This window comes from Ambystoma mexicanum, chromosome 1p, assembly GCF_040938575.1.
Source record: "Ambystoma mexicanum isolate Mex_15411 chromosome 1p, UKY_AmexF1_1, whole genome shotgun sequence".
NCBI classification, from domain to species: Eukaryota; Metazoa; Chordata; class Amphibia; order Caudata; family Ambystomatidae; genus Ambystoma; species Ambystoma mexicanum.
Genome location: NC_090921.1, coordinates 305957827 through 305975910, shown reverse-complemented (window position 1 = coordinate 305975910; position 18084 = coordinate 305957827). Strand labels below are relative to the sequence as shown.

The following is an 18084-nucleotide window of genomic DNA, read 5'->3' as shown; positions in this document are numbered from 1 at the left end:
TATCACAGTTTGTCTTAAATCTTCCAGCGGTGCTTCTATTAGATGCCCTGATTTTTGTTTGCTGATTAGATGGCTAAAACCGTCGGACATTACAGATACAATCCCGTTCTGTTCCAGTTATAACTTCTTTTTACCCCGCTCTTTTAAAAACTCTTCATTTATAAATTTGGCATGTTTGATGGTTAAATGCAGCATATCTGCACGACACCACATGGATCCCCTTTCCCTATTGTTCTACCGGATCTGGTTGCTTTAGTCTTTCTATGTTGAACATGTTAATATGCACAGGCGTTTTGGAATTAACTTAAATTTGACCTATTTTCCCTGGTACGGAATAGCCACCATATCTTTCGTGTTCAGTTTGTCACATTAATTAAGCGCATCAAAATAGTTGGGAGATGTAATACGTGCAGTATTTCTATTATCTAAAGATAAATTAGCAAAAATTGTGCAAAATTCTAAGTGCCAATAGGGACGCCCATGGTTAGCAAAAGAGTGCCGGTTCATGATCACTTTCTCCAGATGGGAAACCCGTTGGAAGGGACGGACAATTTATATGGTGATGGCAGCCGCAATCAAGAAGAGGATACAAAAATTGCATTGTTTAATTGACAAACTACATCATTGTAAAGCATTCTTCAATAACCAATACTCAGATTCTCAATCTAAAACAATATTTCCCTCCATGCACAGGGTCGCAATGGCATCAGTCTTTCTCATGGCATCAGGGAGTGCATTCCTGAAAAACTGTTCATAAAACAACCCCTGTAAAGAAGAAGCCCACACCCCCTGTAAAGAAGAAGCCCACACATTTGTTCTTAAGCATGCTCTATTCCATCACAAATAAAACAGTGCAACACTAGCCAATGTTTTGCCACCCAGCGGGCTTTGCATTGGCATTAAAAACAACATTGTCTGTAGGTCAAGCTCTGCGTGAACAATTACAATGACCGAAAAGCCGGTGCCAGTAGCCAGTGCAGTTTTTTAAAACACCTTCAAAGACTAAGATCCTCTCGACAGATTCTTCCAGGGGTAAACTATCCTCATGCAAATCCCTGCTTTACTCGGCTTAAGGAAAGGGTCACCAGGTTCTAATGGATGTTCTAATCACATCAATTTTTACGTACAAAATCCGGAAACTGCATAACCCCGCGCTCCCACATAAAATGTAAATCCTTATAGCAACATACTAAGCCGGAAGACTATTGCAGTGTTGTTAATTTGCACATCCTGACTGGTAAACTATAAGCTCAGAATGCATGGGAATGCAAACATGTTTACCTCCTCTGACCCCACAGTGCTTAAGGCACGTCAAATAAGAAGTTGTGTAAAACTCGGATAGATATGGAGATTGCTTGTTAAAAGCTTCCAGCTCTTGGTTATTCCTGATATTGAGAACATTTGCCTAGTAACCCAAATCTAACTGCCTTTTTTTTCTTTTCTACATGTCAGACTAGCAGACCTCATGCTGTCCAACAAATCTGTACAGAGTACCTTGACATGGCACATTTAAAAAAAAAACAAATACAAAACCCCTGCAGTAACCCTAACAATGGCCCTATCGCAGAGTAATAACTCAATATTTTAATTATTTTAAACACTCACTCACCCTACTCTCTGCCAGTCTGAAGTCTGCTGTTAATCTGATAAGTAAACACAGGGCTGGCTTGCAATTAATGCTCGGCAGGGGGCAGTCCTCTTTCCCAGGGTCCTTGGGACACTACAGATCCAATTAGTTCCAAGATAGCCCAGCGAAGCTTCCGCACAGGGCCTGCCAACAACTCCTTTCAATTAGCTGCCCAGCATGAGACTCCACACAAGGTGTTTTTCAGTGATGGCTCCAGTTGTCAGAAATGTCAACTCCAGGTAAATCCACACGGCTCCAAGGTTCTGCACCAGTCAGAAGTGCACCTTTCTAAGGGGTAATGACATGCATCCTCACACCCCATCCCATGCTGCTTCCTGGTCACAGAAGCATGATGCATCTACACTTGTTGACAAACCCCAGATATCCTGTGCCCCCATGTATCACTTAAGCAGAATCTAAAATTAGCTGGGCCCTTGGGCTGATGTTTCCTTTTTCCTTCATATAACCCCGGTATCATTCTATCTGAATCTAAAATTAGCCCTGCCATCCCTGATGACTATGTATAAGCAGATCCCATGTGTAGTTTTGGCGTTGGGAGTGACATCAGTTCAGTGTCTCTACATCAGTATTTTCAATCAAGGCCATGCATTTTGTGTAGACACTGTGAACAATGCTTTTTTCGTATAAGCAGATTTAAATAGTTTTATTTAATGCCGCCATCAAAGGTCTGGGGGTGCCATACCGGCATTTATTTATACTCTATATAAAATGTTTTTGATGTTACTAGGTGATGCAGCATACTCGACTCTACAGGGTTATTTTTAGACGCTGTCAAACGTCTGGAGGGTCATGATATCATATATACTATATATAGAATTTATATCCAATTAATATAACATTGATGTAAAATGTATATAAAAATTATATCCATTTTTGGGGGGTCATTAAATCGATAAAAAAATTATATTTAAATTTATATAAATGTATATTACATTTTATATTAAAATGATGTACAATTTCTTATTAAAATGTCTATAAAAATATCAAAAAATGTTGGGGGGTCAATCAATTTCATATAAAATGTATAATCAACTTTATATTTGATATCAAAGGGGCGGACTAATCAAAAGGGGCTGGGCTAAGACCGGAAATGGAGGTTGTACTATTCATATGCCCAGTACACATTTATTACTCTCCTGGTGTAGCTGGTGGCGAGTGCAAGACAGTTGTATGGGCGTTACTTCTTACAGTTTCACTTGTGCTCCTGTCTTCTTACTGGATTTCTTTTTCTTTTATTGCAGTTATATGAACTGGACAGCGATCAAAAGCGGAAAGAATTCCTAGATGACCTGTTCAGCTTCATGCAGAAGAGAGGTGAGGGAACCCCTGTTCTTGCTATGGTGTGCTAGCAATGTGCCTTTCTGACATGCACTAGATTAGAGGGGCGTGGGTTAAATGTCTGCGTGTGTGGGGGCAGGGGGCTTTTATTCTGTGTAGGAGCATGTGGTGTGAAAAGAAGGCAGTGTGCGCCTGAGAGGGTTTCTTTTGTGTACATCTGTTTGCATGTGTGCTTTCTGTGCCTCTGCATGTGCGGAGCTATAAAGGGGTTTTGACTTGCATGGCTATATATACATACCTTTGTGTCAACATGTACCTTTACATTTGTGTCTGCCATGAATGTGCCTCTATGGAGAGAAGTTATGCCTCCAAGTACACCTGTCTTTGCTTGTATATTCCTGTGTAGAGCCAGTTAATGGTCAGACCAGGTATCGTCGTTAAATATTATGTTTAAAGTTCTTGTTGTGTGGTGGTTTAAGGGAGTTAAATTAGCCTGGCCTGTGCCCACTGTTGCTATAGTCACATGTACAGGTCTCGTTCTGTCATGTTAAATTCCCAGGGACAGTTGGTTGGGTTCACTGTCAGTTCTTCAGGGCTTTGGACTTGCGCTCTCACTCCACACTATTCGCACGCTTTATATTCACTTGTCGAGGTGGTAGGAGCCTAAACTTCAATTCCCACAACACAATCCTCATTAGGTTTTTGTGATTTGTACACCGGTCCTTCCACAGAGGCAGAGGTTGCCTGATTGTTAGTTCCCACAATATGCTAGTCTCTACACGTCCTCAGAGATGGTTGGTATCGCGACGTCACTTCTCAGCACAGTAAATAAAGAAATGTCACGATCCGGCGCTAAAAGCAGCTTCTCAGTATCGGGCGACACCAGTAAGCAGATGCTACAGCTCGTCAATGGCAAACTAGTACACAGCGTGCTGCAAATCCAACTTCGACATGAGTTGGAAACTAACTTCTTCCACATCCCCACCGTCCACTCCCTGTTTCCAATCCTACATCTCGCTTTCTGGTCCCTAAATGAAATCCTTGCAAATAAATTTGGGCGCCACAACATTAAGTGCCAGGATATGTTGCTCACAATTTATTGGCCTGTCGGATATGGAAAGTTATTCAATGCAGTAATATTTCCTATAATGGAGCTCTATAAATTATTTCACCTGCAGCCTGATTTTAACGTCTGCACCCTCAAAGTATGTGTTGCTTTGTTCCCCACCTGATTCCCAAGACCAAATCTCTTAGTTTCTGTGAAGTGCCAGAAGGGATCCACAGCACTGCTGAAACTTCATTTCTGCACATTGCAGTTCAGGAGTTCCACTTGAATAAAATTCCTGGCCTTTCTCGGTCCTCAAAGTTGTTGTGTTTTGTTTTCTCTCGTTGACTCCTTGATGCTAAAGTCTCATGGTTGCACATTTTGGTTTCCTTCTGTTCTGGTGTGCCTCAGGGTGGTTGGCTCCAAATAGCAAAAGAGAACCTTACAGAGGGGGAGCCCTCTTTGGTGGGTCTCCTGGTTCATTGGTGGCAGCGGTTACATTTTTTTGGAAAAAAAACTGCAACAACTGGCCAGGCATACATAGTTGTGATGGCTGTCCTGTAAAAGTGGCCAATGTTCAGTGATGGAACAGAGGCCAGTTCAGGTGGAAGCACACCGGTTATACCTGCACAACAGTAATGGGACTGAGTATTTTGGTGGAGAAGAGACTTGAGAGTTATGGTAATTGGTGCTCTCCCTGCTGCCGGATTCCTGTTTCGTAATTCATGAGTCAGAAGGCCTTGGATGAGCCGAGTCTGGGTGGGGGGTGAAGGTGAGAAAACAAGTATGTATGTGTGTGGGTTTTTTTTTGTCTGTAAAGGTGTTTGTGTGAATGAGACATTGTATGATTTATGGGTGGATGCACGTGTGAATGAGTGAGTGTATGGTTTATTGGTGGGTATAGATATGAATGAGCGAGTGAATTCTGAATGAATGTGTGTGCTTGTGTTTGTGCCAGGACCGTGAGATGCTGATTTGGTGGGGGGGTGGCGTGCCATTTGGCGGCCAGTCTAGAAACATATTCTTACTGTGGCGTGGTTTTTTTTTTTTTTTTACGGGTCAACAAGGGTAAAGCAGCCACTAGAAGTGTTCTTACGTGGCTAGACTGGCCTACATTGGGGCAACCAGTCTGGACATGTGTTATTCCTGTGACCTGGCTTACATGGGTTATTGTGGCATTGGATTTTTTACTGGCAAATCCAGCAGGAGTACATTCTTTTGTGGGGATACTAGCATTAATTAGTAGACCCTGCACATACATGTTTTCGTATGGTATAATCACTGTCATGCCTGCAACACTATCCCTACTCTACATGTGCAGGTGGATACCCATGATCCTTCACGCATTGCCTTCCCCAGATTGTATTTTTTCCTGCCATAAGTTTGGACACTAAATGCAGAGTCTTATTTTTCTCAAGTTCAAACACTCGAGGGCAACCAAGGTCAAAGCTTATATCTGCTTCTATATGATAAGCGAGAGTGCTAGCAGTCGAGAGCGACATCATGGCAATATGTACACCTCGCTGAAAGGCAATGCAGTAAGTAATGTTGGGGAGGGCAACATAGTTATCACACTTGGTCCAATTTTTTAACAATGCCTCTAATCCCACATACATTTTATAAAGTTAAGCTTGCTCACTTTTTTACCACATGGAGAATACGCCATTTACATTCTGCCCATATTGAATACCAAATTTCCTTGGAATGTCATGCACTGCGACTGCAATAGTATTCTTCCTAGAGATCGCAACAATTCTCGTTATCGAGCCTGCAAGCTCTTTAAATCGAAACTCTTGAAGAGCGTTGAACCAAATGCTGGCCAGGCTATGCTTTACTGGTCAGAAAAAACGGTTGTATACGAATTGTTTGTTTTACAACTGTTCCAATTACAATTGACCTTTTCACAATTGACCGAATTGTGAAGGTCAATTGTAACATATATGTGGGGGGAAATCCCCCACAACCCCCCACCTAACTGTCATGAGCAGCCGACCCTGGCGGGTATGGAGAAGGTGGAAATGGTAGACGGACACCGCCTTTGTAAACATCAGGCGCATTCTAGTCTTTCAGCCTATAAATACCCGGAAGAAGCTAACGCGCATGCGTTGCAACTTTCCAGTGCTACGGGAAAGTTTTTCCTAACGCTCCGTGTGTTTTCCTTTCTTCCCGTTTTCAGACGGGATCCCTTCCTTCTCCTTTCCCGGCTTTCATGCCCTTCCCTCCTTCTGACTTCTTCCCAGTACGTTGTTCCCTGTGTCTCGTACTTTCTACCTGTTCCGTGCTTCCCTGTTCATTTAGCCGTGTGCTATGCTTACCTTCGTCTGACCACTCCTCTGTTGGATTCTCCGCCTGGAAACTTTGCTGTACTGTTGCTGTTCCATTTCGCCGAACTCCTGCTAATGCTCGCATTCGCATCACAGTGCATCCTGGGAATTGAAGTCTTCAGCTGGTATACGCCGTCACAACTTACCAGGGTTTTTTCGACAAGCTTTTTCCCTGGTCTGGGGTGGGCTCCCTGGGGTCCCCGCTGCCAGATTTACCCACATTTCTGGCAGAGTGGCTTCCGGTGGAGCCCATACCTGCAACTACAAGCAGAAGGGAAGGATCTACCAGAAGGAGACCAGCGAAACTTGGCGACAAAGAAGGAAAGGACTCTCCTCAGGCGAGACGGAAGGATCCTCTACGGCTCATACCAGTTCAGGTGAGGAGAGGGTCGGGGAACCTGGTGTTACCACACAGTCCATACCTGAGACTAACGCCAAACCCCCCAAAACCCCTATACATATAAATAAATATATATTACCAAACATATATTTCTGAGACTTGTGGAATCTGCTTAGATCACATGCTGTGCATAGGCCGACATCTAGTGGAAGCTGTGGAGTATTACAGTTTGTTTTTCGAAACTCGAAAATGGGCGTCGACACAGGGCGTGCCAGTAATACTATCCCTAGTGTGACGTCCACTGTACCCAAGATCCCTCACGCGTCTAGGATCCTCAGATTGTTTTTTTCTGCCATACTGGTCGGAAGCATTTTGCGGAGTCCCCTGGCCTTAGCCATACTTTTGCTAAAATTTAAAAATAATCTATTGACATCCTTCCCCACCCCAACGTCGAACTTCGACACTCGACGCCGGCTGGAGAAGAAATCTACCGTCGGCTGCTGCACGACGGACTTGGGCCTCGGAAGGCCGCTGGCCTCGGCCCGGGCCTGGTAGGCCGCTGGCCTCGGCCCGGGCCTGGTAGGCCGCTGGCCTCGGCCCAGGCCTGGTAGGCCGCTGGCCTCGGCCCTGCAAGTAGGGAGAGTGGAGAGTGGGGGGTGGTACATACTCCACACTCTTGGTATATAGGTACACCTTATACATTTCCTACACTTAACAGCCCGCTGCCTCAAGGTGCGTATGGAGGGTACCCCTTTTCAATTCTGCCCCAAGTGCAATCACAAATACCCTTGGGTCGATAGGCACGCCACGTGCAATCTCTGCTTGCTGAGGGACCACCCCGAAGCGAACTGCCGAGCGTGTAGTAGGTTTAAACCTAAGACACTTAAGGACCGTTCGACGAAGTGTTGGGCCCACCACGCCAGGCAGGCGGTCATGGCAGCAGAGGGCGCCTTCAGCGACGGCAGCAACGCCGTAATTTCGGACGGCAAGGGCATTACGGCGTCGAAAGACAGCCGAGCGCAGGTCCCAGACCTCGGAAGGTCGTCCGGCAGGGCAGCTATGGGGAAGACCCCCGGCGACACAAGCGCTTCACATACTACACACACTAAACACACTAAGTCCAACCGAGACTCAACAACATCGAGTTCTCGGAAAGAGGCACAGTCAGAACGGTCTGATTCGGTGTCCTCTGGGCGCTCTCGATCTAGATCGCTGCATGACTCCAGGCAATCATCCACTCTTGCCAAGAGTGCCTCGCTCCATAGGCTAACAGAAGTTCGATCGTCGGAAGACGACTTCCACCCCCAGGCCGCGCTCCAGGAGTCGGAGCCCGCAATTAAAGCTAGCGAGGCCCCATGCTCGAAGGACAGGGACACCTCTCCCGATCCTCGACGCCAGGCGTCGAAAAACTCCAGAGCCACTAAGGGACAGGGAAAACACTTTTCTACGCACGGGGAGGGGGGAAAACAGCAGAAGAAACTACCTGTACTTTCTTCCACACCTGTGAAACACTCCACCCACCCACCCAAAATAGACAGACAAAGCCAGGTCTGCTGATAGGTCCACAACCAGCAAAGCTACTCAAGATAAATCCCATAGACTTGCTGAGAGAGTTATTCCCAGTTCCAAAAAATGGTCCAGTGAAAACATAGATAGGGTCATGTCAAGAATGTCTTCTTTGGCTGATTTTTATGATAAAAATCCAGAACATTTCCTCTCGTATGATCCACAAGGGGCCACACCCTCAGGGTCTACTGTTCCTATCCCCCCGAGTAAGAAGGCCTGGGTTGAAACCTCGCTGAGGTCTGTACCCTTCGAGGTACAACCTTACGCAATTCCATACTAACGGTATCAAGGAGAGGCTTCCTTTTGTGGAGACCAGGAATTTGGTATGATAGGAGAGCAAACCGGACGGGCTACTATGGGGATGATGAGGACCAGGAAGAAGAAGAGGATGACCCGGAAACATACAGAGTAGATTCCCCGGTAGAGAACAAAGCCCCGGTTACCGACTCCCCGGTCGATAACCAACCCTTCCTAAATGAGGTTCTCGCTCGCGCAGCAGAACATTTCCACATTGACACCCACGGTGTACAGGAGGAAAGGGACTTCGCAGAAGAGTTAGTGGGAGAAAGGAGGCCTGTTGCCCAGACCATCCCTATCCTGAAATCCATTCAGCGGAGAATAGATCCGTCCCTGGTGAACCCAAACCTCACCAGAGCAGTCAATCCCAGGGTTGAAAAACTTTTCAGGGCAGCACAGTCTGACCCTCTCTATATAAGAGGACATCTGAAGCCAGACTCCCTAGTTGTCACCAACACTCGTAAGAGAGCTGGGACACCCTTGTCTTCGTCAGAAGCTCCTCCCGACAAGGAGAGCAAAAAACTATACGGTTTCGGCAGGAAGGTAGCCTCAACGTCCGCCTATCAAGCAAGGATCGCTAACTCCACCACCCTGTTGGCCAGCTACAACTGCCATCAGTGGGAAGAAGTCTCTGCTCCTGAGCCTCTAAAGGGCCAGTTAGCTCGGATTTCCGCAGAGGCTAGAGCCGTGTCTGGTTGCATTTTGAAAGCAACCTTCGAGGCTGCGGACAACGCAGGCAGATTGATAGCAGAAGGTACTGTTATCAAGAGACGTGCGTGGTTACGGCAGTCTGGTTTTAAGGCAGAAACTCAGGCATCATTGTTAGACAAACCGGTGGAAGCCGATCTGTTGTTTGGTAAGGCGGTCGAAGACGCACTGAAAAACGCCAAGGACGATTACGAGACACTCAAATCACTTGGCCAGTTAACCAATAAACCCCCTAACCAGAGAGGGAATAGTAATTTCGTCGCCCACGCGGCCAAAATTCCCAGAGAGGATCTAACTATTCCCAGGGGCAGGGTACACAGTGGAACAACAACCAACAGTCTACCCAGGGTTACGGCATAGGTAATAGGAGAGGTTGTGGTAAAGGCAGAGGCAGCCCCAGTAAGGGAGGCGGCACGCCTCCACCAAAGCAGTGACGCTCAGTTCAGGGTCCCTTCTCACGCAACCCCAGTAGGGGGACGCATTTCAAACTTTACCCAGGCTTGGGATACTGTTGACAGCACCCATCAAACAGATGGGTGCTGTCAACAGTATCCACGGGATATTGTATAGAGCTACTGCAGCGTCCCCGGAACCATCCTCCACGACAAAGAGTACACTCCTTAGAACATCAGAAGATTCTCCTCGAGGAGATCGCCATTCTTCTGCAAAAGGACGCGATAGAACTCGTCCCGGGACACCAGGTAAACAAGGGTATTTATTCAACTTACTTCCTTGTGCCAAAGAAAGTCTTGACAATGCGCCCAGTATTGGACTTACGGCCTGCCAACAAGTATGTCAAGCCCCAAAAATTTCGTATGACCACGCTACAAGAGGTAATCCCCCTACATGGCTACCTTGGTTATGAAAGATGCTTATTTTCATATTTCCATGTTCCCAGCGCACAGAAAGTACTTGTGCTTCAAGGTGGACAGTCGCCACTACCAATTCAAGGTACTGCCCTTCGGGATAGCTTCAGCACCAAGGGTATTCACCAAGGTATTGGCGGTGGCGGCTGCACACCTACGCAGGGAGGCAATCCCAGTGTACCCTTATCTGGACGACTGGCTCATAACGGGGGAAACCCCAGGAATTTGCAGGACAAACATTCAAAGGTCTATCGACCTCCTCCACGAGTTAGGCTTCTCAATCAACGAGAAAAAGTCAAGTCTGGTGCCAAGCACCTCAAAACAATTCCTAGGAGCAATCCTGGATACCCAGGAGGGGTTGACCTTTCCTTCAGAAGAAAGAATTCGGAATATACTACTGCAAATTCCGCATTATCAGTCCGGTCAACAAATAACGGTACGCAAAGCAATGCGTTTACTGGGCATGATGGCGTCATGCATTTACCTGGTCCCCCACGCGCGCCTGCGCATGCGTCCCATGCAGGAATGGTTGGCGAAACAGTGGTCTCAGGCAGGTGGTCAGTGGGACGATCTAGTGGTCGTTTCACCAACACTAGTACAAAGCCTTCACTGGTGGACAAGAGAAAATCTTGCACAGGGGAAACCCTTTTACGATCCCGAAGTACAGGCAGTAGTCACTACAGATGCATGTCTGACGGGGTGGGGAGCTCACCATCTCCACCACACAGCTCAGGGTCTCTGGTCTCACTCAGTGGCCAAGAACCACATCAACCTGCTAGAGCTTCTGGCAGTATTCAGAGCGCTTCAGGTGTTCGAGCCCCACCTACTAAACCTGTCAGTGCAAATCCAGACGGACAGCACTACAGCCATGTTCTACCTGAACAAGCAAGGAGGGATTCGCTCGCCAAATCTGTCCAAGCTTGCCCAGAAAATTTGGATATGGGCACTCAGACGGAACATCTTCCTGTCATCACAACATGTTCCAGGGGAGCTCAATTCCCTAGAGGATGCTCTGAGCAGAGTCTCCCTCCCAGAGGAACACAAATGGGTTCTTCACAGAGAGGTCGTAGAAGATCTCTTCTCTGTGGGGTTTCCCCACTATAGACTTATTCGCCACAAGCGAAAACAGACAATGCCCAGGATTTGCATCCAGGTTCCCCCAACCAGACTCCCAGGGGAACGCCCTGTGGATGAACTGGTCAGGGATGTTTGCGTACGCTTTTCCACCAACTCCTCTCATCAGGAAAGTGGTGAACAAGATGAACAGGGAGTCGATGACGCTCGTCCTAGTTGCTCCCATGTGCGCAAGACAACCGTGGTTCCCACACCTACGCAGGATGGCGGTGTGCAAGCCCATCAAACTTCCAGCCTGGTACAACCTACTGTCCCAGCACCAAGGTCAAACAGTGCACCAGCAACCCATCTCAATGAAACTGGCAGCATGGCTCCTGAGATCATAGGGTTTGGACACCTCAATTTACCACAGAGGTGTATGGATATCCTAAAGGAATCTAGGAAACCAAACACAAGGCACTGTTACTTTGACAAGTGGAAGAGGTTTGTTATATGGTGCCGGAGTAGACAAATCAACCCGGTTGATTGCACTCCTTCCACTATTGTTACATACATGCTCCACCTGCTAGATGCAGGACTGGTTTTTAACTCACTGAAAGTACACCTGGCAGCCCTCTCGGCTTACACCACTTCCCATAGCAAGGTTTTGTGGTGGAAAGTACCAGTAGTTAAATCATTTATGGAAGGAGTAAAGAGACTTCACCCTCCTATTTCAAACCCACCACCAGGGTGGGACCTTAATGTGGTGCTAGCCAAGCTCATGGGCCCCCCTTTCGAACCCATGCATAAAAGCAGTCTCAAACACCTGACTTATAAAATGGCCTTCTTAGTAGCTATTACTTCTATAAGAAGGGTCAGTGAAATTCAGGCTCTGTCAGTGCAGGATCCCTTCTTTACTATCCATAAAGACAAACTGGTTTTACGCACACACCCTAGGTTCTCACCTAAATTTATATCCAAATTCCATGTAAACCAGTCATCGAGCTTCCGGCTTTCTTCCAGAACCCGCAAAGCTCGGCTGAGGTGAAACTACACACCCTAGATGTGCGTAGGGCGGTCCTCTACTATGTAAATAAAACCAGACCGCTAAGGAAAACAGATCAACTGTTTGTCTCCGTAGCTACAGGCAGAGAGGGGGATCGTGTCTCTAAAGGTGCCATCTTGAAGTGGATTATTAACTGTATCCAGCTGTGTTACTCACTCTCCGAAAAGAATCTGCCTTTTACGCCAAGGGCCCACTCTACTAGAGGCATTGGGGCCACTCTGGCTTTCATTGCAAATGTACCCCTTGACACCATTTGCAAAGCAGCTACTTGGAGCTCTATTCACACTTTTACTCAGCATTACTGCATTGACACCCATTCCAAGGCAGATACACAAGTGGGACAAGTGGTTCTAAGACACTTATTTGCTCATGACCCTTCTCACATCCCACCTCCTTCTGGTACTGCTCGCTAATCTATGCACAGCATGTGATCTAAGCAGATTCCACAAACCTCAGAAGGGATACATTACTCACCGTAATCGTATTTCTGATGCTTGTATCTGCTTAGATTCACATGCGACCCACCCTTCCTCCCCTCCGAGAGAAGGCGCATGATTACTTGTAGTCTTACCTTTCTGTCTATCTGCTTGGATTATCTGAACTCGCGCTCCTCCTCATGCTACCTCATGTCAGAAAAAATACAATCTGAGGATCCTAGACGCGTGAGGGATCTTGGGTACAGTGGACGTCACACTAGGGATAGTATTACTGGCACGCCCTGTGTCGACGCCCATTTTCGAGTTTCGAAAAAACAAACTGTAATACTCCGCAGCTTCCACTAGATGTCGGCCTATGCACAGCATGTGAATCTAAGCAGATACAAGCATCAGAAATACGATTATGGTGAGTAATGTATCCCATATGTATATAATCAATTGTGAAAAGGTCAATTGTGACCCTTTAAATTCGGTCAATTGTTCATTCGAACAATTGTAAATGAACAATTTGGGTAATACCGAAAAAACAATGGGTGACATTGCTATTGCTGAAGAACGTCAAAGAGGTGAGAATTGGCTTCTAGAGCAATGCCAAGGAGCAGAATAAGAAGGAAATAAAAAAAGTTTTTTTGCAGTCAGCCCCAGCTTCATAGCGCAGACGTAAAGTCGTGCTTAGGAGGCAACCCTTGACATTGAAAAGGCTTTTCACGACAAACGCACAGGCCCAAGAGAAAAACAGACGATACGCGATCTAAACATGTGTGATCAATCAGTTTCGACAGAGACCTAATGTTGCGAATATCACTCTGTACCTGATGGGTTACCTTAGTTCCTGGCTCTCTGGTAGTCTTGGCGGCCTTCTTTCTGGAGTGCAGGTGGTCGCAGGACAGGTAAGGGTGGTTCTGTCCCGTCGCACCTTGCCAATCCATTATATAGCCACTGGCAAAGCAAAGCATAGTAGACCTAGTAGGAAACCAGAGTTCCAGGGGAAATGCCAGCCCAATAAAAACCCCAATAATGTTGTAAGTCATGATCAGGGATGCCGAAAAGGAAGGTAATGATTCCCAGTTGGTGAGGATTACAGGAGGAAGGGCAATGGCTCCGGTAGCAGAAGACCAGTCAATACGAGACAATACAGAACAGGAATGAAGTTCTGACAAGAAACCGAGGGCTCTACAGGATGCAAAAGAACCAGGAAAAACAAAGTAGACAAACAAGGAGGGTACAGAGATGGGAGGATCAATGAGTAAATGGAAGAGTCTACCTCAAGAAGAGCCGAACAAGAGGGTTGCGACGCGTAGAGGCGTGTTCACGGAGTAACTAAGTAGATCGCCGGATGGGGCGGGTGCCATGTTGAAAACAACTAGCTCCCAACTGATAGTCGCTCCTCGACGTGACTGGCAACAGTGTAGGGTGGACTCTGCCTCTACTGGTGCCACAACGACCACACTTTGAACCGCGGAGACATGTGTCGCAAGCCAATCCTAAAGGATATGAACACTGCTCAAAGCCAAGCACAGAAAAACACATTGCAAGGGCTTTTTTAGTCCTAGAACAAAACACAAGACAATTTTAAGTCTTGTGTGGAGGAGAAAGGTAAACTGTCAGTTGCTATGCAGAAGAAGGGTATTTCTTCTTCGTGGTCTGAGGGAGAGCTAATGGAAGAGGGGTCACTTAGGAAATCGACACAATGCATCGGTACATGGGATAAACCTTGGACAAAAGAACGGTTTGCTTCACTTTTAGGTCAAATTGATTTTTATGAGAAACTCCCTATGAAGAGAAAGAGGGAGACCTCAATAGATGTCCCCCGACCCAGAAAGTGCTAAGACGCAACTAGAGCAGATGGAACAGCACCATATAGCAGGAAGAGGACCTAATGGAGGAAGATGATTATTCAGAGGAGGAGGAGAATTTTTCAGATTACTGATGCAACATCAATCCTATTGAATATACAATTCCATCACTGGATATTTTAGAAGCTCCTATTACTTCCTCTCTAACTGAAGAGCCAGTCCATAACCCCGGCCTCCAGCTTCAACATACAAATGCATGAATATGTTGACAATACAGATTTTATAGAGGACATTTTAAAGGAAACGAAGTCAGTCTCTCAATCAGTCCCACTACTTAAAATGATCCAAAACGGGGTTTCTCCTTCTCTAGTTAACCCAGTACAGACCAAACCAGGTAAACTCTGCCTAGAAAATAAATACAAACTAGCCCCTAGTGATTCAATTTACATTTAATGGGTATTTAAAGGTAGACTCTTTAGTTGCTACTAGAGCAAGAAAAAGAGGAGAACCACCTTTATCAGCCAGTGAGTACCCCCTGACAAGCAAAGCAAAAATATGTCCACTTCAGCAGCATCCGAACTGCAAATATCTAATGCTACAGAACTTGTGGTACAATATAACAGGGACTAGTGGGACGAACTAGGGCATCTCATTGAGGAGAAGTCAAACCACTTAAGTCTGGCAGGATGAAGGCTATTATAGAGGGTAAACATTGTATCCTCAGTGAGAGAAAGCTTACCGTGAGACAATGAATTCATAACTTTATATCATCTGCAGTGGAGTCTGCGATCTGGTAGCCGTGAACTTTCAAATGTTATCAGGTGCTGGCTCCAGGGAACCATGAACCATCAGCGGTGTACCCGGTGTTATGTCTTCATTACACTGTGGTGGTGCCAAATGATATTTCTGAAAATATTACACAATTCTATTATGATGGAATATATGGCATAATTTAGTAGATTGTGGTGCATTCAGTTAACAAATAACAAATAACAAACAACAAATAAACTAGCAGGACCATTGCAGTGTTAGGATGTAGGTATTTAGGAGTGGTTTAAATCGAATTCCAACACAGGATCTGAATTTAAAAGAATGTTTGATACACATTTACCCTGGACTGAGCGATTTTAGATGAATGGTCAAATGTGATGGACTAAATATGTATAACGATTGTCACCGGATGGTTATTTCAGTAGATATTGCCTGAAATGAGATTGATAGATGTCATCTTCAAATTAAGATCTGTTTGTTTATTAATTTTATTGGACCACGGGTTCAATTCAGCGGGGTGATTGAACAATTATTTTGAATGCTTTTTTTGTTCCGCTGGTGGGGGGGGTGGTGGGTAAAGGAAGGTGATGCACAATTGCAACAATTATTGTAGTATTCAAAATGGGGAGGGAGGTCAAGGGGTTTGGAGTTCTTTAGAATGTTATGTTCAGAAAGAAGCATTTGCATCCGTTATTTAACATTACCTTAAGAGGGTTTATTTCCTTAATATTTTCCTATGTACTTCTGTCAGGGCTGGTGAGGCCCAGGCTGGACTGCATATCCACGGAAAGAATGGTGACTAAGATTAGGGATGACCTATGTTTTGTTTCTTGGAATGTACATGGAATTAATAATCAATTAAAAAGGAAGACATATTTAACCACCTTAATGACCAGGAAACACATTTGTTAAATGAGGAGTTAAACGGACTGAAGAAATGATGGATAGGGATTTCATTTGGCTCATCGTATAATTCTAGGTCACACGGAGATGCAATATTAATATGCAAAAAATCACCAATTCAAATACTGAAAGAATACACAGACAACGAAGGTAGAATGGTTGCCTATTATTATTGAATATTCAAGGGGAAATTGTCACACTGTGTAACATGTATGCGCCAACGATGGTTCCTTCTACAGATATATCGCCCAATCACTACTAGATATGAATACACCTAATACAATACTTAGAGGAGATTTTAATGAGGTACTTGACCCATTAATTGACAGAAGTAAAAATAATTTGACACGAGCAAAGAACAACCATACTCTATCTCTACATGACTTAATTGCTGAGCACAACTTGGTAGACACATGGAGATTACAACATCTGTCAACCAGAGACTGCAGTTTCTTCTCAAACAACCACAATACATACTCTAGATTGGACATGATACTGGTGACTGGGAAAGTAGCAGAAAATTACAGAAGTGGTGAGATTGGGAATGTACACTTGTCAGACCATGCACCAGTGGATATGCACCTAGGCCTGAGTTTTAACGTAAACAGAACTGTTACATGGAAGATGAACACAATACTATTGGAAGAGATTGAAATTGTGGAGAAGATTGTCAGTGAGGCTAATTATTTCACTGAAGAAAATCACTCGGGTGAGTTGGATGCAAGAATAGTCTGGGAAGATTTCAACTGCACCATGAGGGGCTTACTGATCAGTTTTTCGAGTGGACGGAAAAAGAGACGCGAGATTGAGGATTTGATCCTGGACAGTAAGATTAAAATGTTGACGGAAGAAGTGTTACGTGACTCCACTGCTGATAAGGTTAAGGAACTGCGCAAAATGAGAAATGAATATAACCGGATAATGTCTGAAAGGGCAGAACAAACTTTATTTCGTATTAAATGTACCTATTTTGAAAAGGGTGAAAAATGTGACCGTTGGCAGCCCACCGCTTAAGGATCCAGGAAGCAGAGAGGGCAATTCAATCAATAGCTAGATCAGACCGTGCATTACTTTCAACCATAAAGAGATTCATGGGATATTTAAGGACTATTATGAGCAGTTCTACTGTAATGTGAAGACTATTTCTGGAGACTTAAGGAGATTTAAATCAGATTTACAATTGCCAAATTTAACAAACGGAGAGAGGAACAACTTGGAAGGAGATTTAACGATTGATGAATTGCGAAAAATCTATTGCATTGTTGAATTCTGGGAAGTCACCAGGCCCAAATGGACTACAATTAGAATTCTAGAAGATTATGCCAGAATCTGCACTTAAACTTTTACATGACATGTTTGTTTCTTCTCTTTCTGCTGGGATGTTGCCAACATGTCATGCATCTATTTTATTAATCAAAAAGAAGGATACGGACCTGACACTTCCATCAAATTATCGCCCAATAAGCCTATTGAATACAGACAATAAAATCTTATCAAAAGTTTTAGCAATGAGATTGGAGGCATTACTACCGAAGCTGGTGCATGAAAACCAATCAGGATGTATTCAATGAAGACATGCTGCTAATAATGTGAGAAGACTCTTGCAAATTATAGCACAAACAACCGACAAATGTGATGATGCAGCAGTCTTCTCTTTAGATTCTGAGAGAGCCGTTGACCGGGTGAATTGGAGTTATATGTATGAGGTGCTAGAAAGGGTGGGTCTTGGGGAATGCTTTATTAATTGGTTAAAAAAAAAATGATACTCCAGCCCAACAGCCGACGTTGGAACCAATGGTATAAGATCGGAATGCTTTGAATTGAAAAGTGGTACTAAGCAGGGCTGTCTTCTGTCCCCGCTATTATTTATACTCGCAATGGAACCATTGGCAGCTGCAATCCGACAAGAGCAAGAAATAGTAGGAGTAAGCTACGGCGAAGCCAGTCAGAAATTATGGCTATATGCGGATGACCTGTTACTGGTGC

General features: G+C 45.1%; 1 protein-coding gene across 5 annotated transcripts in view; it reads left to right on the top strand.

Moving 5' to 3' along the window:
* ARID3A (AT-rich interaction domain 3A) overlaps window positions 1–18084 on the top strand; it is a 650673-nt gene that overhangs the window by 511180 nt on the left and 121409 nt on the right. For all 5 annotated transcript variants that reach the window (XM_069647564.1, XM_069647537.1, XM_069647554.1 and 2 more), the window contains one exon: window positions 2890–2962. In XM_069647564.1, the coding sequence (XP_069503665.1) occupies window positions 2890–2962 (73 nt within the window). The remainder of the gene's footprint in view (window positions 1–2889; window positions 2963–18084) is intronic.